This window comes from Pectinophora gossypiella, chromosome 28 (assembly GCF_024362695.1).
Source record: "Pectinophora gossypiella chromosome 28, ilPecGoss1.1, whole genome shotgun sequence".
Classification (NCBI taxonomy): domain Eukaryota; kingdom Metazoa; phylum Arthropoda; class Insecta; order Lepidoptera; family Gelechiidae; genus Pectinophora; species Pectinophora gossypiella.
In genome coordinates, this window is record NC_065431.1 from 2,429,306 (window position 1) to 2,454,778 (window position 25,473).

Consider the following 25,473-nt stretch of genomic DNA (forward strand, 5'->3'; position numbering starts at 1 on the left):
GGCAGTCGCTTCTGTAAAAAACCGGACCTGTCAAATCTTCAGGTTAGATAAGCGGACCCTGTGAGAGAACGAGATAATGCTAGGGTGATGATGATGATTTATTCAATTTTGATTGTTTATAAACAATCCCATTACTTCCTCTTCGGAACGTGTTATGCGTAAGAATAAGAAGCGCCGCAAGAAATTCTCCAGCACGTGTTTTTTTTTTCTCTAAACAACAAATAATAGCAAAGTAATAATATAACATCAGGTTTGTACTTAATTACTACTTATTACTTACTCACTTTTTTTCAATTCGAATAAACACTCGTAGGTAAACAATTTTTCGCAATTTATGTTTAGATATCCGTGTAATGAATGACGTATCTGTGAATTGTAATCTATGACCGATTCTATGAACAAAAAAGCTGTCGAAGTTTAACACGTTCACTGTGTAACGGCCTTCGTGATCCAGTGGTTGAGCGTCAGGCTCACGATCCGGAGGTCCCGGGTTCGTATCCCGGTGGGGAAATATCACAAAAACTACTTTCTGATCCCTAGTTTGGTTAGGACATTACAGGCTTATCACCCGATTGTCCGAAAGTAAGATGATCCGTGATTCGAAAGGCACGTTAAGCCGTTGGTCCCGGTTACTACTTACTGATGTAAGTAAGTAGTCGTAATTAAAACACATAATAACGGGTTCTTACCGGGTTTATAGCAGGGATATGAGACTCCCGATAGTCTCATAGCCCTGCTACCTGTCATCATTATCAACCCATTAACGTCCCCACTGCTGGGGCACGGGCCTTCCCTATGGATGGATAGGGAGATCGGGCCTTAAACCATCACGCGGGCCCAGTGCGGATTGATGGTTATTAACGACTGCTAATGCAGCCGGGACCAACGGCTTAACGTGCCTTCCGAAGCACAGAGGAGCTCGAGATGAAAACTTTTTTTTTTTTTGGTTACCCATTCTATGACCGGCCTTTGCGAAAGTTGCTTAACTTCAACAATCGCAGACCGAGCGCGTTTACCGCTGCGCCACCGAGCTTCTAATTATATCTATACTAAATAAAAAATCGATGAATCTATTTTTTACGAAAAAGATGATTGTAGTTTAAAAAATACGACTTGTTTACCACCTTATACGCCATTTAACCCTTTCAAAGTTAAAAATATCCTAAAATGAATCAACTATGAAATCTTTTTGTTGTTATAATTATAAATCGATTGAATCATCTAGCCTGTTTACGTTTTGTTTTTACCCGACCGCGGAGAAGAAAAAAGAAAAAATATCTATTTGACCGTTATGTAAGTATTTTTTATTTATATGAGTTTTTTCCTTAATATATAAAGTTTATTTTCTATATAGTTTTTTTTCATTTACGGTAAATACTGTGTACGCATGTTATTGGCAAGCTTTTTATATATTTATTCTTTTTATAATGCTCTTTGTAAAACTTTTTAATAGGTATATGTATTTCTGTATGTGTGTTTAAATAAATAAATGAAAAAGAAATAAATAAATAAATGTTATGTATATGTAGAGGAGCTCGGTGGCGCAGCGGTAAACGCGCTCGGTCTGCGATTGTTGAAGTTAAGCAACTTTCGCAAAGGCCACAAAAAAAAAGGTTTTCATCTCGAACTCCTCCGTGCTTCGGAAGCCACGTTAAGCCGTTGGTCCCAGCTGCATTAGCAGTGGTTAATAACCACCAATTCGCACTGGGCCCGCGTGATGGTTTAAGGCCCGATCTCCCTATCCATCCATAGGGAAGGCCCGTGCCCCAGCAGTGGGGACGTTAATGGGCTGGTGATGATATGTGTGTATGCACGTCAGTTCCAACCTAACTTCTAAACTACTTCAACCAAGGTCTTATAAAACTAATGTTTTTAACGACTACCCGCATTGCGTACTCCTAGAATTACATAACTGTAATGCACCTCAACTACATTAGTAATATCATATTATGACGCAATGAAAAATATTCCATACGCCATTATGATAGAATCACTTGTTAAGTGCAGTGGATTATTCTAGGACTAGTTAATGGCAATTTTATTAATAAATAATAACATTAAATGATTTTCAATACAATTCCTATATGAATATTTATTTTTAACAAGAATAAAAAAGTGTTTTATTTTGATATGTAAAAGTCACGAAAACTAAATTAAAAACTCAATTGAAGCTCCCTTTTATCACCTCTCGACCGATTAAATGATTTTTGATTTATTTATAAAGCTAGTTAAGTTATGTTATTGTTGGCAATTTCAAAAAAGGAAGAAGTTTTACAGCTAGTTACATAATATGTAATTTAATTTTTTGACGTTCAAAAAGCGCTAACTTTGTAAGCCAATTTTGAAAAATAAATATTTTCGAATTTTTGAATTTGAATTTTGGAACGTCACGTCACTTTTTAAGAGAAAAACGTTTTGGCGGGAGTTCCGTCTGGGACTACGAAGATAAAAAACAAGTGAAGACGATTATTGTCGAGAAAAACGAATACTGAATGACTAGTTGCTGTATTCTTTTGTATTAATATTTCTTATTATAATTTGTAGTAATAATATTTGGTTTCCGTAATAAGAGTGATATTTGTGGTACTTAACATTTACTGATTAAAACTGGGTATGTTACTAATATTTACGTTTTATTGTAGAGTTTGCTAACATTATGTATGACAAATTGTCTTCAGTGTGTAAAACAACAATGAACAATAAAAAGTCATGAGCCATGAGGCTCTGCCCAAACCTTAAGGATTGTGAACGTGTTTATGTATTCTTCTTCTTCTATCGTGTGGGTTGGATTGCCAACCCCATCAACCCTGGTGTCAGGGTTACTATTGAGCCGCCAAAGGCCCCTGACATGGCTCATGTAACGACTACTTACTTACATCAGTAAGTAATAACCGGGACTAACCTCTTAACGTGCCTTCCGAAGCACGGATCGTCTTACTTTCGGACAATCAGATCAGCTTGTAATATTCTAACCAAACTAGAGATCACAAAGTGATTTTTGTGATGTGTCCCCACTGGGATTTGAACCCGGGAGCCCAACTCTCAAACCACTGGACTACTGAAGCAGTTATGTATTTATAGACATAAAACAAGAATAGGTAATCCCTCTGACGTAAATGCAACAAATTAGCGCCGGCCAATCAAACTTCTTAAAAAAAATCACATTACATACGTATTGTAGTTTTTTGCGAATTTTTTTACGAAAATACTTATTTTAAATAATGTTTTTGTAGACACGAGAACAATGATCTAATAAAGATTATGATCTTATCTATGATTTTTCTCAAGCTTGTGCGTAGACGACCTCTAGCGGGCTAGTTTCCAACCAATCAAAGTTACTTTTAACTAAACGTCTCTAATGTTACATTTTTCTTTATTCATCATCTTCATTATCATTTATCCATTATCCCGTTTTTCACAGGGTTCGCTTACCAAACCTGTAGATTTGACAGGTCCGGTTTTTTCATAAGCGAGTGCCTATCTGACCTTCCAACCCGCGACAGAAAACCTCCGAAAATGCATTTCTCGGGTCACTCGAGTCCGCCCAAGTAGTTAATGCAATTTGCAGCAAATCTACAAATAATCACGTCAAAAAATGATCAGCCTGCAATGTCTTAATCAAACCAGTACTCACAAAGTGATTTTGTGGAATACCCAACCGGGATACGAACCCGGAACGTGAGTCCCACGCTCAAGCACTGAACCACGGAAGCCGTTAATAAATTATTGATTGAAATGCTTTCTCCTTTCTCGTATTACTAGTGCCAGAGCCAATGTCAAAGTTATTAGGTCGTAACAATCGGGACAGAAATAGTTGTTGCAAAATTATGTTCCAATTCGCGATAGTGTATCTCTCTGAGCTCAAAGTCTGGTTCCATTTCGATTGGAAGCTAATAATATTATAACTAATGGCTCTGTCGACCCCTTGTTGAGTAGTATATACATACATAAACTCACGCCTATTTCCCACCGGGGTAAGCAGAGACTATAGAATTCCATTTGCTTCGATCCTGACACACTTCTCTTGCTTCCTCCACATTCATCAATCGCTTCATACACGCACGCCGGTTCAGAGTAGATCGTATTGAACCTTTTCTAAGGACATCTCCAATTTGGTCATCGTAAGCCCTTCTCGGTCTTCCTCTGCCAGCCCTACCATCAACTTTCGCTTTATATGTTTTTTTTTTCGCTTTTGTTGAGTAGTTTTAGTGTTTAATACAGCTCAACTCAAAATCATGGTCTGAATCATCCCTCACAAGTTTTCGTTACGTTACGTCTGTGAAAGGCATACTTACAATACAAGGAATAAAAATAAAATTGCTTTTCAAAATTCTAGATTACTTAAGTAAATTAAATTCATCTTTTTTGGGGTTATGTATACGTTTTTTCTATTTAACTTATTTACGAATTTTATTCAAGAAAAACTTAGTAATAAGTCCGACATTTTATTGTGTTTTTCTATTACGTCGCAGTGTACTTTTTCATACAAATTCCAAGGTAATTTCGTGTTTTGATTTTGAATTTTATTGAAATGTAAACTGATTTCTCTAGTTCGAAACTAGACTATTTATTAAACATATATTTTGTTCTTTGCCCTGCGGTTGAAGGCGTTTGGAGCCTTTGCATTCTCAAAGCAAAATTTATTACCGAATACCTAATGGTAATTTATTACCAGACTGCAATAGTGATTTACTGCATTTGATGCATCGAAGATTCACTGTACATACAGGGTGTTAGTGACATCGTAAGAAATCAGAATCATTTATTCAACGTAATTATCATGGATAAACTTGTTGAAGGTCAATATAACATTTTTGAATTTACGTCATTTCGCAAGGTGTTATGGCTGAGGAGAAGAAATGACAAGAAACTGCAACAGCAACACATCTTTTAAATCAATGAGGGTATACATTACAAGTTATTTAATAACTAGAGGGACACCTTTAATACCAGACATTTTTATCATTTAGGTAATCATTCTTGTTATCTTTCTTGAGGTGGAATACCAACCTCATCAACCCTTGTGTCAGGGTTATTACTGAGCCGCCAAGGACTCCTGACATGGCTCATGTAACGACTACATACTTACATCAGTAAGTAGCAACCGGGACCAACGGCTCAACGTGCCTTCCGAAGCACGGATCGTCTTATTTATGATTATTTTCATATTGTTATCTCTCTTTATTTTGGATTTTTAAGCATGTTTGCCCTTGATGAATCAAAACAATGTTGAAAACGGACAAGACCGAATGTAAACAACTTTAATATTATCTTATTAATAAGACGATGACCTTGGCTACACCAGAGGGTTACTTGGGTACCTCCAGTATACCAGATAATATTTTGAATTTGTCAGAACATACATACATACATACATAAACTCACGCCCGTAATCCCTAATGGGGTGGGCAGAGCCACAAGTAATCAAAGACAACTTGCAGCCACTGTTGATACGATGTCGTAAGTTGGATATGATGAACCTTATGGTGATAAGGGATCAGCCTATCGCCCATAACATTAGACCATCATGTTATAGGACACAATCCCTCTGTCGGTTTTTACGACATGCCCGGGAAGACAAGCAGCTGAACGTTTTCTATGTTTTTTATTTGCTCCCAGAACAGCATAGAAGCAATTTGTCAGAAAATAATTTAAAAGCTTACTTTATGTAATCATCAATTTAAGAGCGACTCTCTTGTCGGTGTCCGTCGAAAAGGAAAGGGAGTGGTGATTGTCAACTGTTAATTTTAGAATGAATGAGTGAATGAATGAATGACCCGAGCGAATGAAATAGGCATTATAAATGCAACCCGTTTGACGTGTGCTGTCAACTTTTGACAGGTTATCGACCGATATAAAATTTTGGGAGGGTTATTTAACCTTCAAGCGGGCGCGCGTAGTCGAATCGACTGCCTTAGTACATTTTCGTTCATATTATTAGTATTACCTATGTTAGGGTTCGTAATGTTTATTTAATTATTTAATTATTATTAGATTATATAACTTAATAACAGACGGAATAAAGTCGTGAATCTGTGTCACGACTTTATTATTTTTAATTTGGAACTGGCATATTATTTCATTTGTTTTTATTTTGATTTCTTCTTTTTCGAACGGGAACGCTTTCCCGCCTTTTTAAAAGGCGGTGACGTGGAATTTTGTTCGGTTGCGGTAATCTGTTATGAAGAGTTGGAGAGTTAACATTGTTTATGAAAATATAACATTATTCAAGAGAATTGCCGAATTGTTTGATTACGACGAGCACCTCCCCACCTGAGAGCAGTAGTATTATCACACCTATTACATTTATTTGTTACTTTTAGTAGCCTGTCGCTATGTCATTGGGAGTAAAACAAAGAATAAGCCGTGCCTCGGGGCGCATCCACCACTCCACAAATCGCAATTGTTTTAGTGCCGGTGCAGACAGATGCGGTGGAAATCCAAGCACTTTTCGGATTATACATAGCGGGATCCTTGAAGACATCACACGCTAATTTTAATTAGATTACTAATTGTTTTTCTTTTTCATATTTATTTTTTGACAAATTATACTTTAAGGACAATGATAATATATGTGAGTACAAATAAATAAATAATTATTGAATAATTAGTGCTTTATTTCCTTTAAACATCCCAAATGTCTTTTCGGTTACGCGCGCCCGCTGCCGTTAGAAATGACCACGCGCCCGCTTGAAGGTTACTGCCCAAAGTTGACGACCAAAGACCAAAGTTGAAAGTTGAGTTGAGTTGCGTGTTCCATAAACATTATGCCGGTCCATTATACGCCTCTTTCCTTTTCGGCGGATATAAAATGACGGGTATAACTTAAAATTAGATGGTGTGTAGATATTGAAATCAGCACCATTTTCTATTTTATAAGAGGTATTTGCATTAATAAAACTATACAAAAAGTTGGTAAATTACATGTTTATTTAAATAAATCTAGTTTCTTTATCTAATGATTGATTTTATTTTATCATTTGAATTAATGATTCGGAATCACGTTTCGTCAAATGTCGATGTTATTTTGCACGTGCGAACAGAAGACTGCAAAGTTTTTACCACAAGGTTCTGAAGATGATAGCGGAGAGGTTTTTAATTATTTATTTATTAAATTTTAATACTAAAAATAGAAAGATGAAGGGGAGGCCTTTGCCCAGCAGTGGGATCTTGTAGGCTAGATTAGAATACTAAAAATACAATTTTGTTCTCGGACGGTTCGACCGGCATAACATTTATGAAACGCACGTCAATTTTGGGCAGAAATTTAAATAAGCCTCCCAAAATTTTATGTCGGTCGATGACCCGACAAAATTAAATTGACAGCACACGTCAAACGAATTGCATACCAGTGAAATGCCTATTTCATTCGTTCGTTCATTTTAAAATTAACAGCTGTCCCTTTCCTTTTCGGCGGATAAGAAAATGACAGGTATAACTTAAAATAAAATTAGATGTTGTGGACTGGAATCAGCAATATTGACAGGTGATCTTAAAATAAAATTAGGTGTCTGCAGGACTCAAGGTCATTAAGTCTGCCTACCAATTGAAATTACGGGCGTGTTTCTGACGACAAATTGCAAATTGGAAATACGCGGAATTATAAGAATAATAAACTTGATCTTGATAAACCTGTTAATCTTGTTCTAATATCTACTTAATAGGGGATATTAATACGAAATTAGTATAATTAGGTTTGTCGTTGTCAGTTTGTGTCAATATTGACGTATTTTATTAGCCAATATAATTATATTTTTTGTTTAATGTCGTCAAGGGCCCTTCATATCGTGTGGGTTGTGAGGTGGATTACCAACCTCTTCAACCCTGGTGTCGGGGTTATAATTGACCCACATGGCTCATGTAACGAATACTCACTCACATCAGTAAATAGTAACCGGGACCAACGGCTTAACGTGCCTTCCGAAGCACGGATCATCATACTTTAGTATTACTCTAGCCATACAGGCAGCCAATCAGCTCGCGACACCAAACACTGTAGGACCCCGATACCGACCCCGCCGGCGTGGTCGACGACTTCCCTCAATCAGCGCTTATCGCTATCGACCGGCTAGGGTCGATTAATTCTTTCAAATACTTTTCCTCTCAGACGACGCCCTTAGCCGAGGTTCGCGCCCAACTGGGCACCCTCAGGCTTGTTGTCTTAAACGTTGTACCGGGTGAGAGCCTTCAGCGCTCATTTGTCCGGCCAAGTAGTTAATGCCACCTGCGGCAAATGTACCAATAAGTCACGTCAAAAAAAAACTCTATGTTAATGTGAAGAGAAACACGTGTAGAATTGCGAAGGTTAAGTCCTGTCTTGTCTCAAAGGGATATAGAATGAGCCAACCAACCAACCAACTAGCAAACCAACCAACCAACCAACCACCAACTAAACTAACTAACTAGCCTAACTATTCAAATATAAATAGGAAAAAAGTAAACACCAGCCACTGGTCAAACGACATTTTTGTTTAAACTTTTTATTATATTAACCCAAAGTTTGAGTTAAATATTGAAGTATTAGCACATTACTATTATTTGCACACGTTTGTTGGCTTACATCATTTGTTTTAGGGTTCCGCAAAACTCACGTTAGTTCGTATATTGGTGCTGTTTCTAGTACGGTCACGAGCATTAATATGTACACTTTGGTACCATGTCACATTAACGTTTTTGACAAATTGAACTGTAAGTCTCACTGAATGTCAAATATGTTAGTGCGACAGAGTCCTAAAGTCGGTACATTATATTGCTCATGACTGTACACACCATTTAATTTAGTTTTAAGTTATACCTGTCATTTTGTTATCCACTGAAATAGAAAGGGACGGGCAATGGATAGGCATAAAATTTATGGAATTTGCGGTAATTTTAGGCAGAAATTTAAAAAAACTCTCCCAAAATTTTATATTGGCCAACAACCCGACAGAAGTAAGTTGACAGCACTCGTCAAATAAGTTGAAAATCAGCGGGATGCCTACTTTATTCACCCGGGTTATTCGTTCATTATAAATTTAGTTGTCAATCACCTGTCCCTTTCCTTTTCAGCGGATAAGAAAACGACGGGTATAACTTAAAATAAAATTAGGAGGTGTCTGCGGGCATCGGGGCCATTAACCTTATGTTAAAATCACATGTGTATTATTTTTCGTTAAATGCGCGAGGTGTTGTGCCTGGGTGTAATAATAAGGGTCATCATTTATACCTAAAAACAAAGATAAAAGTTGCTTATGTCCATCAAATTAGAAGGTTAAACGAACCCAAATCTCCACAGCGCCATCTATCTTATTTTTCGGGAACGTAGCCTGGAAAGTCTCTTATTAATATATCGTAGAAAGATATTTACTGTTACAGATATAAAATAAATAAATTTAAAAAAAACACGTAAAAAAAATAAAAAAAATGTTAAAAGTGTTTATTGGTTACGTACGGAACACTGCAATCTTAATTAAATTTACACTTGACCAGTCGATCGCTAGACAACCAAGCGGATATCGTCAAACATAGGTTTATTTATTTAATTTATGTCAATTATATCACGTTTGGCTGAATGGACAATATATTATTCCCCGGAGTCTATTTCTTAGAAGAGTTTTGTTATTTAACGCTGTCTCATGATTCGGAGGTCCCGGGTTCGAATCTCGGTGGGGATACAAAATATTGCAAAAATCACTCTGTGATCGTTAGTTTGGTTAGGATATTACATGCTGATCACCCGATTGTCCAAAAGTAAGATGATCCGTGCTTCGTGAGGTACGTTAAGCCGTTGGTCCCGGTTACTATTTATTGATGTAAGCCAGTAGTCGTTACATGAGCCATGTCACCGTGTAACCCTGACACCGGGGTTGATGAGGTTGGTAATCCACCTCACAACCCACATGATAGAAGACTGAATAGATAATCAAAGAGCTCGGAGATTACCGTGTGAGAGCCCAGAAAATACTCAGCGCTCTTCCTTTATCCAGCACATTTGATGCAAAACTAATGGGTTTAGAAAAAAAGTATATCCTGTGGGTGGTACCAATTTATCACTTCTCAGGACTAGTAGCATTCTATTTTGACATTGGTGACATTGGCAGTTTAAACGTGTTTCTTTTCAATTAGCGACAGCAAAGATGAAAAATGAAAAAAAGATGTAAAAAAAAAAGAAAATCTACACATAGTTAGTTATACGTAGTAACATAGGTTATACGTGGCGAGTTAGAGCGATTATTGACAAATAAAAAAGACACAGTTGGTTTGACCATTATAGGCCGTTCGGTCTAATAGATAGCTCGGTGAGGTGTGGGTACTTAGTTCATCTTGCGATGGATGTGCCAATCGGGGTATAGTGATTGAGATAATGTTATGTTCATCATCACTAATTAAGAGCCACGCTCTTGTCAGTGTAGCATCCTCCTGCTACTTTTTAGGAGAAAATAGGGCAGTGGTTTCCCTCTTGCCTTCCGTCAGTAATCTGTCTGACGCGAGTGGGATGGCGTCCAGAGTAGTCAATTTCAAAACCGTACTTCTGTCCTCCGCCTCTGAATATCATATTGTTATTGTATTGACAGTTACTGCTGCCCTCTGTCAGGTTCCAGGTTACAGGCCCTGTGACGCGCGCCTTCCGACCTGCACTACGGTCCCGATGGCTCCCATCGCCGCCTCTACAACCATCGAGGTCTTCACCCGTATCCCTGGGCAAGGGTTCTACGTTATGTTATGTTAAGATGTAAAAAAAAATCTACAAACATACATAGTTTCTTATAGTGTATAAATACTATATGATATGGACTTTGTACTATGTATTGCCTGAATGGTTCAAATTAATTTATTCAAAATTCTTTATTCAAGTTCTGCATCTTTATTTTACTAGTTTTAAAACCTGTATTTTTTCATGTAGGAAATGAATTAGCTATACAGTATAAGTAGGTTTTGAATATAATTAATTTCTTAAACGTGGCATCGTAATGGCTAGAGAATTGGGCTCACGATCTGGAGGTCCGGGTTTAATTCCCGACGCTGTCGAAAGTCGAAAATCACTTTGTGTCACTGTCCTTTGTTTGGTAAGGACCTTGCAGGCTGAATTATTTATAAGCTAAATTACTAGATCAAACGCCTCCACCAACCAGGAGCAGCGTGGTGGAGTATGCTCCATACCTGTACCGTTGATTGAGGGGAGGCCGAGCAGTGGGACGTATACAGGCTGTATAAGTTATTTTATCTTACCTCTATACATTTTCACTAACACGCTGTATATGTTGAGTTTAAAAAAGTCACGGTAACCTGGCGGATGACACGTGATTTGAAGCAACGGTCTTCCCAAATTAGCACATGTGTTACGTTATAATGTGACATAAATTTATACAACTTAACACGTTTTTGTTAAATGCATAACTTATCTTGTTGCTAGTTATGAAGCCCAGTTAGGATTTAAAGGCTTTATGCAGTACTTATTCGATTCATCGGGCCCATTTTTTTTGACGTGACTTATTGTAGATTTGCCGCAGATGGCGTTAACTACTTGGCCGCATTGGGGCCAACAAATGGAGTGCGCTGAGGGCTCAAAGTTTAAGACAACAGGCCTGAGGGTGCCCAGTTGGGTGCGAACCTCGGCTCAGGGCGTCGTCTGAGAGGAAAAAATATTTGAAAAGCGATAAACGCTGATTGAGGGAAATCGTCACAAAATGACGGGTATAACTTAAAATTAAATTAGGTGTATACAGGAATCGGGGCCATTAATAGACTTATTCCTACAGTTAAAGAATTCGTTGACACTATAAAAACACATATTTAATAACTATTTAGTAACCCCCAGTTAACCCTTTATAATCATCATCATCAGCCCATTGACGTTCCCAATGCTGGAGCACGGGCCTTTCCTATAGATGGATAGGGAGATCGGGCCTTAAACCATCACGCGGGCCCAGTGCGGATTGATGGTTATTAACGACTGCTAATGCAGCCGGGACCAACGGCTTAACGTGCCTTCCGAAGCACGGAGGAGCTCGAGATGAAAACTTTTTGTTTGTGGTCACCCATCCTATGACCGGCCTTTGCGAAAGCTGCTTAACTTCAACAATCGCAGACCGAGCGCGTTAACCGCTGCGCCACCGAGCTCCTCCCTTCCCATTATAATACCTAAACGTTTCTTTCTTTTAAAAAATCACACGCCTCACAGTCACCAGTTTGACAAACACTAGAAAATGTCTGTTAGTTTTATAAATAGTCGTAAAAACTAGTTTTCACACTAATGAACTTTGATTATAAATTTTAAACAATAAATACGAAAGTTGATTGGCAAGTGTGACCCGTTTCTTAATTTAACACACAAAAATAGTCGAAATGAATCATCATCAGCCGTATGACGCCCACTGCTGGGCATAGGCCTCCCCCAAGGATCTCCACGACGATCGGTCCTGCGCTGCCCGCATCCAGCGGCTTCCCGCGACCTTCACCAGATCGTCGAAATGAATAGAAAAAACTAATTTATGATTTATAATTACAACGGAGGCTCCAGGCTCGAATCCCGTAAATATGACTATTTCATGAAATGGTCGAAGACACCATGAAATCATCAATTCTACGATCTGGCAACGATTAATTCATACACAGATAGCGGCCAAACACATAACCTTCCCCTTGCTTCGCCGCAGTCGGTTAAAAATGATGATTCAGTTCCGGAATTGAGGTTTCGACCATTTGAAATTGGAATTAACGAAGAATTAGCAAAATGACTAACTTTAAAATACCCAATTTAGAATATTTATAACCAGTAGGTGATCATTTGCGAATAGACATTGACATTAAACGTCATTAAATAATATTTATTATATTTCGGCAGGCCTCCATGGTCTAGTGGTTAGAGCGTTAGGCTCACGATCTGGAGGTCCGGGTTCGATTCCCGATGGGGACATTGTCGAAATCACTTTGTGAGACTTCCTTTTTTTGGTAAGGACTTTTCAGGCTTGAATCACCTTATTGTCCGAAAAAGTAAGATGATTCCGTGCTTCGGAGGGCACGTTGTTCCAACCAAACTAGGGACCACAAAGTAATTATTCTGATATGTCCCCACCGGGAATCGAACCCGGGACCTCCGGATCGTGAGCCCAACGCTCAACCACGGGACCACGGAGGTCGTTAACTATAATGATTTAAACTGGTGATCTATGCTTAATGATCTATAATAGTAATGTTGTTTGGGACATTAATTCTATTAATTAACCTGTTTCACTCTAAGTAATATAGATTTAAAATGCTTTTAGCTTGATGTCATTGCTAAAAATAACATATTTTTTTGACGTACTTATTGTAGATTTGCCGCAAATAGCACTAACTACTTGGCCGGGCAAATGGGGAGCGCTGAGGGCTCTCACTCGATAACAGGCCTGAGGGTGCCCAGTTGGGCGCGAACCTCGGCCAGGGCGTCGTCTGAGAGGAAAATATTTGAAAGAATTAATCGACCCTGGTGGGTTGATAAATGTTATCCTAGGTCTACCCCTTCCTCTCTTCCCTTCAATTTTTCCTTCTATAATGCAAATAAAAGAGAAGGTGCAGGTCGTGTCGTATCGGGAGATGAAGGTTTTGGCGGGAAGAAGAGAGGAATGGCGGTTACTCCACCGACAAGAGCGCAGCTCTTAAATAGAGAGAGAGAGTGGGTTGATAGCGATAAGCGCTGTATGAGGGAAATCGTCCACTACGCCGCCGCGCCGGCGGGTTCGGTATCAAGGTTCTGAAATGTTTGTTGTCGCGAGCTGATTGACCGCCTCTATTCCAAGAGTACCAAGTGAACTCAAAACGCGTGCGAGACAAGTATAAGCAAATAGTTCCTACTTCAACTTTGCACTCCACTCGTCCGCAAACTTTACGTCGAATGGGGCTCCGCGAAAATATATTAAAAGGTCGTCTTGTGTATTATACCTGCAGGGAAAAAAATCAAATATTGAATATTACGCAAGGAATATTTCCTTATTTTAAGTGTTGTTATTGTCTTGCCTTTATGTGTGGCGTCCTTTTCATCACTAATTTAAGAGCCACGCTCTTGTCGGTGTAGCATTCTCCATTCTTGTCTGTCAAAGTCCAATTCCTTCACTTCCATACACGACAATTCCTTCAGACACGACGTGCGTGTTCTTTATTATACACATTCATCATCATCAATTTAAGAGCCACGCTCTTGTCGGTGTAGCATTTTCAATTCCAGTCTATCAAAGGCCAATTCCTTGACTTCCCTATAAGATACGACGTTGACCTTTTCTTTAATCTGTTCCATGTAAGCTCTTCTTGGTCTTCCCTTTCCTCTCTTTCCTTCTAGCTTTTTTTCTATGGCGTCCTTTTATAATAAACCTTTTTTTTTTTCGGATCGTGAGCACAACGCTTAACCACTGGACCACGGAGGCCGACTTGAGACTACTTGATAACAAGCTATCAAGGATACTTGTATCCATACTTGTATCCATACTTGTATCCATACTTGTAGCCATACTTGTATCCATACTTGTATCCATACTTGTATTCATATATGTAATAGAATAGAGACGTCATGTTTTTGTTTAGAAGAATAATAATTGATCCGTGGACGTGTAAGACAGGCTGTCATCAACATAGTCAGGGCGGTGCCAGTACGCATGCGCTTATGACTTACATTATTCTGATCGTGAAGACAGGTCGTCGGGAAACTGTTTCCATAACACGAACAAAGACGTCCTTCGCTGCACGAACGTTTCCTCATTGGCTAGAGAGGGACGGAGCATACTCCACCACGCCGCCGTTTCGGCATAACGCAAAATGATAATAAATAGGCAAATTGCGAAAAGTTGGCGTTTAGCTAGAAAACTAACATTTTAAACCATGTGACGGCGGAATGTTAACGGCCTCCATGGTTCAGTGGTTGAGCGTTGGGCTCACGATCCGGAGGCTCCAGGTTCGAATCCCGGTGGGGACAAAAATCACTTTGTGATCCCTAGTTTGGTTAGGACATCACAAGCTGATCACCTGATTGTCCGAAAGTAAGATAATCCGTGCTTCGGAAGCCATGTTAAGCCATTGGTCCCGGTTACTAGTTACTGACGTATGTGCGTAGTCGTTACATGAGTCATGTCAGGGGCCTTTGGCGACTCGATAATAACTCTGACACCAGGGCTGATGAGGTTGGTATTTTACCTCACAACCCTCACGATAAAAAGAAGACCCGTGTGAAAAATATCCAAGTCTCCATCTCAGGACTTTGTAGGAAAAGTAGGCCTGCTTTACCTGTTAGGAATTACGAGCGTGATTTAATGTATCGTTTTCTAAATTATCCAATCATCTTTATAGATTATGGACACCTTCTCCTCTTCTATCGTGTGGGTTGTGAGGTGGATAACCAACCTCATCAACCCTGGTGTCAGGGTTATTATTGAGCCAAATGTTCCTTACATGGCTCATGTAACAACTACGTACTGATCAGCCTGTAATATACTAACCAAAATGATCATAAAGTGATTTTTGTGATATGTCTCCACCGAGATTCGAACCCAAGACGTCCAGATCGTGAGGTAATCGCTCAACCACTGGACCACGGAGATCGTTCTACCGTTATAATTATAAAGAAAATTGTAAGTACTTACTAGAATTCTGAGATGATTGGTCACCCAGATTTCTTAGTACTTACCTACGTGCTTTTATAGAAATGATACGAACCGTTAAGACTAGTCTAGATTGTGTGAATTATCTAGAATCTAGAAATTTATAACGTAACATAAGTTATCACTGGGGCTAATTCCTGTAGACACCATCTAATTTTATTTTAAGTTACTTATACCTGTCATTTTCTTAATCACCGAAAAGGAAAAGCGTTGAATGAGGGAAATCGGCGCCCACGCCGCCGGCGGGACTGGTATCGGGGTTCTGAACCGTAGCATTTTCAGGGATTTTGAATATCATTTTCTATTCCAAGTTACCATCATCATCTCCCTAGGGAGCTATATATATATATATATATATAGGGATAATACTAGCATTATCCCGTTTTTCACAGGGTCCGCTTACCTAACCTGAAGATTTTGATAGGTCCGGCATCTTCCAGAAGGGACTACCTGTCTGACTAAGTTATCTTTTCCATGACAACGTAAACTGCATTTAATAAAGACAAAGTCAAGATAGTTAAGCTATACGTACGTGCAAAGGAAATGATAAACAGATATAAAATGTTAATAACGGATGTAAATTGTTACATTATGTGAATACGGTGTCACTGCGCACCACCGACCGTAAAGAGCGCTAAGGTGTCACGCGATACATATATCCATTGTTTTATTTATTACTAGCGACCCGCTCCGGCTTCGCTCGGGTGCAATGCTGAGGAAATGAAATTATTTACGACATCACATTAGAAAGGAAGAGAAGAGAAAAAAAATGAAGGGAAGAGAGGAAGGGGTAGACCTAGGATAACATTTATGAAATAAAAGAGAAGGTGCAGGTCGTGTCGTATCGGGAGGTGAAGGTTTTAGCGGGAAGAAGAGAGGAATGGCGGTTACTCCACCGACAACAGCGCAGCTCTTAAATAGAGAGAGAGAGACATTAGAAACCTAAAAAATAACAGTATTTCTCCACTATTTAATGGATGTTATTATACATATAAACCTTCCTCTTGAATCACTCTCTCTATTAAAAAAAAGCGCATTTAAATCCGTTGCGTAGTTTTAAAGATTTAAGCGTTGAATCTTTGAATTTAAAGTTTAACAGCTGTCAATTAATCGTCTCTTTCCTTATCTGTGGATTGGAAAGTGATAGAAGGAGTCCGCAGGAACCAGGGTGGATATGACATTAAAAATTTTCGGAATCAGGACATCGTCTAATAATCTTCTGGAAGATTTAACACCCATTTTAAAGTAAAGTTCAATGAAAAAATCCTGTTTTCCAACTATTCATATGCTGCACTATCCCGCTACATCATTATAATATTAAATATTTCACTCAAAGGTTGTCTGGAAGAGATTGTTACTTAGCAATAACGTCGCCTGTTTTTCTTTCGGTTTGTATTTTCGTATTTTGAGTGTAACATACATACATAAACTCACGCCCGTAATCCCAAATGGGGTGGGCAGAGCCACGAGTAATCAAAGACAACTTGCAGCCACTGTTGATACGAAGTCCTAAGATGGATATGATGAACCTTATGGTGATAAGGGATCAGCCTATCGCCCATAACATTAGTCCATCATGTTTGAGTGTAAGGAATAGAGTATTTGTTATGGTACGTGTAAACATTAACGATATTTCTTGTCTAAATGTCGAAAGTAACGTTTTTTTCTGTAAAATGACGTCTGACAATGGACACGCGCATGTCACAGCATTCACAGCCCACATAATGATGACCAGTATAATGTGACGTAAACCACATGAATTACTTTGAACGGATATTAATGTAAACATCAATTAAATAGTTATATCTTAGGGTACACGTTTTCCGTTAAACTTTGTTCATATCGTACCTAAGCGGTGAAGGAACTCGGTCCCAAGAAATGCATTTCGGAGGTGTATGACCTAACCTGAATTGGACTCTACCCATAGAGGCTGTCAAACAGCTCGCGACACCAAACACTTCAGGACCCTGATACCGACCCCGCCGGCGTCGTCGACGATTTCCCTCAATCAACGCTTATCGCTACCGACCCGCTAGGGTCGATTAATTCTTTCAAATATTTTTCCTCTCAGACGCCGCCCTGAGCCGAGGTTCGCGCCCAACTGGGCACCCTCAGGCCTGTTGTCTTAAACATTGTACCGGCTGAGAGCCCTCAGCGCTCCCCATTTGTCCGGCCAAGTAGTTAATACCATCTGCGGCAAATCTACAATGAGTCAAAAATAATGTATTGGGCTGGTGTTCCTTTCGCGGGTTAGATTGGAAGGCCAGACAGGCAGTCGCTTCTGTAAAAAACCGGACCTATCAAACTTTCAGGTTAGGTTAGCGGAACCTGTGAAAAACGGGATAATGCTAGGGAGATAATAACTAACTAAATAATTAAGTTTTCTTTGGAAATCAGCATATTCAAAACAATCAATCAATTATTTAGTTGGTAATATTGAAAAATTAAGAATTTTGTTTTCAATAATAAAAGGAGGAGGGCACCGTCGTTGGATGTTTTCAAAGGGCAAGTCAAGCAGCACTTTCTCATCTCTCTCTCCTCTTCTTTATAACGTTTTTCTTTTCTATTCCATTCTGCTTACATCTTCTTCTTTATAAACTAGGTATTGTAGTACTGTCATGGTTTCCTTTCTTCCATAGTAATGTATGTATATATTTACGTATTTATATATTATTATAATCATTATTTATTGTCTTCTATGTATTGTTTTTAATATATTATAGTTTATCTAGTTATAAGTACTTATATTTTTCAACATTTTATTATTATTATTTTTTTTTTTGCACTGTCTATCCCGCTACATTTTTCATTAAATTCATATCCTATACCTAAAGGTTGCCTGGAAGAGATTGCTACCTTAGCAATAAGGCCGCCTGTTGTACTACCAATTTAATTATAATACTAATGTATTTTTAATGTGATTCAAGTGCAATAAAGAGTCTTTGTATTTGTATTGTATTGTATAAAATTTACGTCCTTGGAATGTTGGAGATACCAATTTAACGGTAACACAGTGGTAACACTTACGTCATCAAAGGGCTGGCAATGGCGGCTTGTCATAGGATTGAGCATACCTGGTTTTCTTATACTATGGTTCTGCCTAGCCCATTAGTAAGTTCATCATCATCAATTTAAGAGCCACGCTCTTGTCGGTGTAGCATTTTCCATTCCAGTCTATCAAAGGCCAATTCCTTGACTTCCCTATAAGACACGACGTTAACCTTTTCTTTAATCTGTTCCATGTAAGCTCTTCTTGGTCTTCCCCTTCCTCTCTTTCCTTCTAGCTTCTAGTAAGTTATATAACTATATTTATACTCCTTCCGGTTGACGTAGGTTTAAGGTCGTTTACATTGTGACAAATGTATCTGGAATGTTCTGAAACGGAGGTTGATAATAAAGCGCGGTAAAAACGCGCAATCACGGCCAAATTGCAGTTATAAAATTGCATTGCAAATTAACATAATACATATTATTATATATAAACTCTTTTGTACGGGAATACGGGTGAAGACCTCAACGGTTGCAAAGGTGAAGATGGGAGCCATCGGTACGGCAATGTAGGACGGAAGGGGCGAGTCACAGCTTAGGGACTATAACCTGGAACCTGACAGAGGGCAGCAGTAACTGTCAGTACTATTCAGAGGCGGAGGACAGGGAGTCCTAGTATGGCTTTGTAATAGACTACTAATTGCTTCGATGTGGCCATTTTAACCCCCCAGGTCTAATGACCGTTTTATAAATCTTCCTTTTTTTCTCTCTCTATTTTTTTAATTTAGTATATACCTACATATCTATAGACAAAGTTATGCTAAAATCGATTACGGAAAATCACAACTTAGTTGTTATATAATCAATTAAATATGTACACACGGAAAATTTATAATTGCACAAACAAACAAAATAACAAACATTTATAAGTGTATGGACAAAAAGCGTAAAATATTTGTAGGTCTTCATTTTGCTTCCTTAACAAAATTTAGTTTTTAAGTTTATCTTTTTCCCGGTCTACTGGAAGAGATATCTACTAACGTGATAAATACCTATTTTCTCATTACTCGGGGTATATAATTATTCAAAAATCATCGCTTATTTAAGAGCCACGCTCTTGTCGGTGTAGCATTCTCCATGCGACTTTTTTAGGGAAAAATAGGGCAGTGGTTTCCCTCTTGCCTTCCGCCCCGCAGTACTCTGTCTGACGCGAGTGAGATGGCCAGAGTAGTCTATTTCAAAGCCGTACTAGGACTCCAGTCCTCCGCCTCTGAATAGTACTGACAGTTACTGCTACCCTCTGTCAGGTACCAGGTTACAGTCCCTGTGACTTGCCCCTTCCGTCTTGCATTGCCGTACCGATGGCAAAAGACAAAAAAAAAAAACCTAGAATGTAATGGCAGAGATTATATTAATTGTTGCTAGATATTTGGATCAGATACGTTTAGAATAATATTGCTACATAAATATTGCTTCTCTTTATTTTGATCAGAATAATAATGGGTGGAAGATGTGTTGTGGCTGGGTGTTATAAAAAGGGTCATCATTTATACCCAAAAATAAAGATAAAAGATGCATGTTGTCCTTGAAATTACAAGGTTAAACGAAGGCAAATCTATACAGCGCCATCTGTATTTTTTTGGGAACATCGCCTGGTTATTTCCTCATTATAATTGCGTATATAAATTACAATTATGTTTGTATAATTAATACAATGTATTTTATTATTTGTTTTGTCGTCTGTTTACTTTATTCGGTTTAAGATAAGATAAGGTATTTTCGTTTTTACAGAGGTCTTAAAAGCGAATAAAAAACATGTTCAATTCGACGCAAAAAAGTTTTCTATGCTATGTATCTATGGTCAAAAATAATTCTTCTTAGACGAAGTATTTTACATAGAAAATACTTTCTTTTTCCAATTTTGTCATATGTCTAACAATGTATTTTATCTGCAATAATTCGAATTTCGAATTTCTCACGTCCCAGTATAAAATGAAATATTTAAAAAAGGAAAAAAGTAAAAACTTACATTTTGGCTGTCTGGTCACCTGCCCCTTCTTTCTTCGTTCAAAAAGTTTGTTGATAATGGCGTCTTTTCTCTCATTGAAGTCCAAATCATCATATTTATTGTTTAAACCCTCACACTCCGATAAATTAGATTCAAAAGCAGAAGTGTCAATGTCACCTTTTTTTAATCTGTTATTCGGCAACTCCCTTAACTCTCTCTCATTTGAATTATATTGCCTCCCCGTCACTCTACTCCAAATTTGAACCAAGTCCTTCATTTTTTTTAATTTATTTTTCACTTAAAACAAAGAGTCTTTATTCAGAAACGGCAACAACACGTGCTTTTTGAATCCGTGTTCGTTCTAGAACTAATCGAATATTATTAATCGATTTTTAACGATCATCAATATGGCGTCAATAAGATAATATAGTTTTAACGTGTCAATTTTTTATTTCGTAACGGATTCAAATCAGCTGGTTTCAATGTCGGATAGCAATGTCATCGACCCGAGGTAAACGTTAGTCTTCCAAAACTAGGAAGTTTCACCACCAACCACTTCAAAAAATCTATAAGTATTCAACACCAACTTAGTCCAAACAAATATAAAATCCACCACTTCACATTATCATCCTCAAAACTAAATACAAAGTAAATAAAATCACAGCACTAAAAACCAAAAAATAACCATCGCATTCACTTTTCAAATAATTATTTTTGAAAAGTCTGTGGCATTCGAATTTCGCGCGTACGTTTGCGCGGGAAAGGAAAACTTTTTACAAGTAAGGCCGCGGCGTTCGCAAAATGTCTTTGCGTGGTCAGGTATTACGGTTTAGTGCGCGGTGGACGTGTGTTTCTTGGGTTTATATCAATTTCGCAAGACACTGGACTGGTAACTGACCGTCGTTCTTGGTCGTGACGTCAGTATTTGCCGAGAGGTTTTATATTTTCCGTAATTTTTCTTTAATACCTAACCTAACCTAACTTTATTACTTTGTTGCAAAACTGTGCGTTTGTAGTGCGTTAAAGACAAAAGATGTGATCTCTATTTATGTTATTTTCTTCGAACATAGATAATATACATAACGTAAGTAATTACCTATTAAGTTTTTAAATTATGAACGTGAATTATACTTATTTTATTGAATTTGTTTCATATTTTCTAGGTTATTTCTTCATGGAATTTTTGGCATTGTGAATTTGAATTCGTGTTTGGATCGATTATTTATCACTTGGGTTTCCAGGATTTATGCCCGGTTAATTGCAACAGGCTCGACCCTGTTGTACATGGGACTTAAAATAGCTTTGCGGGGGTGGGTTAGGGTTAGTTATACATCTCGGTCAAACTTTTCGGGGATATAAGCATCGGGGATGCTTCGCTTAGTCATCACTAATTTAAGAACCACGCTCTTGTCAGTGTAGCATTCTACATGCTACTTTTAAGGGAAAAATAGGGCAGTGGTTTCCCTCTTGCCTTCCGCCCCGCAGTACTCTGTCTGACGCGAGTGGGATGGCGCCCAGAGTAGTTTTTTTTTTTTTTTTTTTTTTTTTTTTTTCATTTATTCAACGTAATTATCATGGATAAACTTGTTGAAGGTCAATGTAACATTTTTGAATTTACGTCATTTCGCAAGGTGTTATGGCTGAGGAGAAGAAATGACAAGAAACTGCAACAGCAACACATCTTTTAAAAACCAATGAGGATATACATTACAAGTTATTTAATAACTAGAGGAACACATTCAATACCAGACATTTTTATCATTTAGGTAGTCATTAATCTTATAATAAGCTTTTTTACATAAAGTAAGCTTCACGTGAGCTTTAAATTTATTTTCTGACAAATTTAAAATATTATCTGGTATTTTATTGTAAAAACGTATACATAACCCCAAAAAAGATGAATTTAATTTACTTAATCTAGAATTTTGAATAGCAATTTTATGTTTATTTCTTGTATTGTAAGTATGCCTTTCACAGTTTCTCGGAAGGAGAGATAAGTTTTTACGTACATACATAATGTTTTCATATATATATTGACTTGCGACCGTCAGTATATTTATTTCTTTAAACAGCTCCCTCAAAGAGTCCCGACAACGCAGCTTATAAATAGCGCGAACTGCTCTTTTTTGAATGATGAAAATAGTTTCTACATCAGCGGCTCGACCCCACAGCAAAATACCGTAAGACATTATGCTGTGGAAGTAGCTGAAGTAGACAAGTCTAGCAGTGGGTACATCTGTGAGTTGTCGGATCCTTCTGACGGCATATGCTGCTGAACTTAGCTTGCCCGCTAGTGATACAATATGTGGGCCCCATTGAAGTTTTGAATCTACAGTAATTCCTAAGAAAACTGTGTGTTCAACAAAATCTAGTTTCTCGTCGTTAATTTTAATGTTATTATTTACTTTCTTTACGTTTGGTAGAACAAATTTAATACACTTCGTTTTCTTAGCATTTAGAACTAGGTTATTTACTGTAAACCAACTTAGAACCTGCGACACAGCGCTGTTTGCTTCGTCAAATTCCTCTAACTTTCTGTCGATTTTAAATATAAGAGAAGTGTCATCCGCGAACAGCACAATGTCAGCTTGGTTCTGTACTACATAAGGTAAATCATTTATGTACACTAAAAAAAGAAACGGACCCAAAATGGATCCTTGAGGAACTCCCATTTGAACATGAGAGCCCGAAGAAGTTGTACTATTGATTTGTACCTTTTGTATCCTACCACCTAGATATGAATTTAACAAACTGAGAGCTCCATTATTTAGTCCATAGTGCCTCAATTTCAAAAGCAATAGTCTATTTCAAAGCCGTAGTAGGACTCCTGTCCTCCGCCTCTGAATAGTACTGACAGTTACTGCTGCCCTTGGTCAGGTTAGGGCTTCGCTTATTACAATACAATATTTTATTTATTCTTCCTAGAAAAATTCAAGAAAATTTAACGGTAAAAAGCTGCATGCATTCCATTCAACAGTTATAGAAATTAACCTGAAAATTCAAAGGACAAATCTTACAAGTATTTATTTCTGCATTAACTGTGTAACCTCCGTGGTGCAGTGGTTGAGCGTTGGGCTCGCGATCCCGAGTACCCAGGTTCGAATCCCTGTGGGGACTAAATCACCAAAAACAATCTGTGATCGCATGTAAACAGCCTCAGTGGTCTACTGTTAGAGCGTTGGGTTCACGACCTGGAGGTCCGGGTTCGATTCCCGATGGGGACATTGTCGAAATCCGTGAAATCACCCGATTCTGTGCTTCGGAAGGCACACTAAGCCGTTGGTCCCGGGCTACAAGATCAAATACCTCCACCATTCCGCAGTGAATCAGCGTGGTGGAGTCTGCTCCATACCCCTTCCGGTTGACTGTGGGGAGACTGTTTGTGTTATTTTATGCATGTTTGGTATCACATCCTGTAGATACCTAGTTCTAAAAGTTGTAAATAGGCAACCTTACTACTGCGCAGCAATTTCACCCACTGAACACTTGGTAAAGTGTACAAGCATGGTTATATTATAAGAAATTGCACAAAACTAAAAGATGAAGTAATCATAAATATTAAAATTTGATTTCAATGCAAAGCAAGGGGCAAAGGTATTGGCGTTTTCACAATATTTTTAAACAACTAGACAACTAGGTTGCACAAATGCGAGCCAAGTAGTGAATTCGGCCAAGTAGTGACTTGGGCTAAGTAGTTAATGTCATTTGAGGATCAGTGCACACAGTGCCGATACCGGAAACATTCCGGAGCGGGAAGCGGGTAATAGTTGAAATCAGAATCATTTATCCAACGTAATTATCATGGATAAACTTGTTGAAGGTCAATGTAACATTTTTGGATCTAGACACGCGGTAGCGTGTCAAGCCATGTTCAAGAAACAGAACTGGCGAGCCGCACCGTGTGTTATAATACACGAACCATTTGGAGCCACTTTTGACCCCCTCATAATTTTGAATTTACGTCATTTCGCATTTTTTTTGGACGTGACTTATTATAGGTTTGCCGCAAATGGCATTAACTATTTGGCCGGACAAATGGGGAGCGCTGAGGGCTCTCACCCGGTACAAAATTTAAGACAACACGCCTGTGGGTGCCCAGTTTGGCGCCAACCCCGGCTCATGCTGTCGTCTGAGAGGAAAATATTTGAAAGAATTAATCGACCCTAGTGGGTCGATAGCGATAAGCGCTGAATGAGGGAAATCGTCGACCACGCCGGCGGGGTCGGTATCGGGGCCCTGAAGTGTTTGGTGTCGCGAGCTGATTGGCTGCCTCTATGGCTAGAGTAATCGGGTCGTCGGGATCGTATATTACGTCCTTCGGACGCCGATACTTTTCAGTACCGTCCCTAAGCGGAATGGGATTCTCTTAAAATGCATAAATATTTTTGTCATAATTTTAATTATCATAATCCTTTTCGCATAACGTTTTTAAGCATAATAGTACTTTCCCATAATAACATCTAAGAATACTGGTTTGTTAGGTATAACTTATTTTTGGACTAATATTTGTTGGTATAAATTTGATTCGCATATAAATAGGTATCCATAATTCTTTTTTAGAATAATAGTGTTTTGTCATAATTTTTTCAAGGCGAACCAGTAGGTTAGGGTGCGGCGGGGGTGGCCCTTGGGCCACCCCTACGCCGCCAGCATGTTTATCTTACACACGAAAAGTATGCTGAATGATGACCAACAGCATGAAGTAGAGTCAAAAAATATAAAAAGTCACAATCATGAACCAAATGCAGCCAAGGAAAAAGTAAGTTTCGGAAATGTTCAAAGATGTGCCGAAACTTTTCTTTTATGGAGTATAGTTTTTATGCTTATAATAATTATGCTTATATTATCATTATTGTCATTAATTATTATACT

General features: G+C 38.3%; 1 protein-coding gene across 3 annotated transcripts in view; it reads right to left on the bottom strand.

Annotated features, from left to right (window-relative positions):
- Positions 1-25,473, bottom strand: part of LOC126379146 (scavenger receptor class B member 1-like) — a 149,889-nt gene that overhangs the window by 98,399 nt on the left and 26,017 nt on the right. For 2 of the 3 annotated variants that reach the window (XR_007568268.1, XM_050027788.1), the window contains exon 1: positions 20,623-21,446. The exons of the other annotated variant lie outside the window; for it this stretch is intronic. Coding sequence is in view for 1 of the 2 variants with exons in the window: in XM_050027788.1 (XP_049883745.1) it covers positions 20,623-20,878 (256 nt within the window). In the remaining variant the exon portion in view is untranslated. Of the gene's footprint in view, positions 1-20,622; positions 21,447-25,473 lie in introns of those variants that run through there. 3 annotated transcript variants of the gene reach the window in all.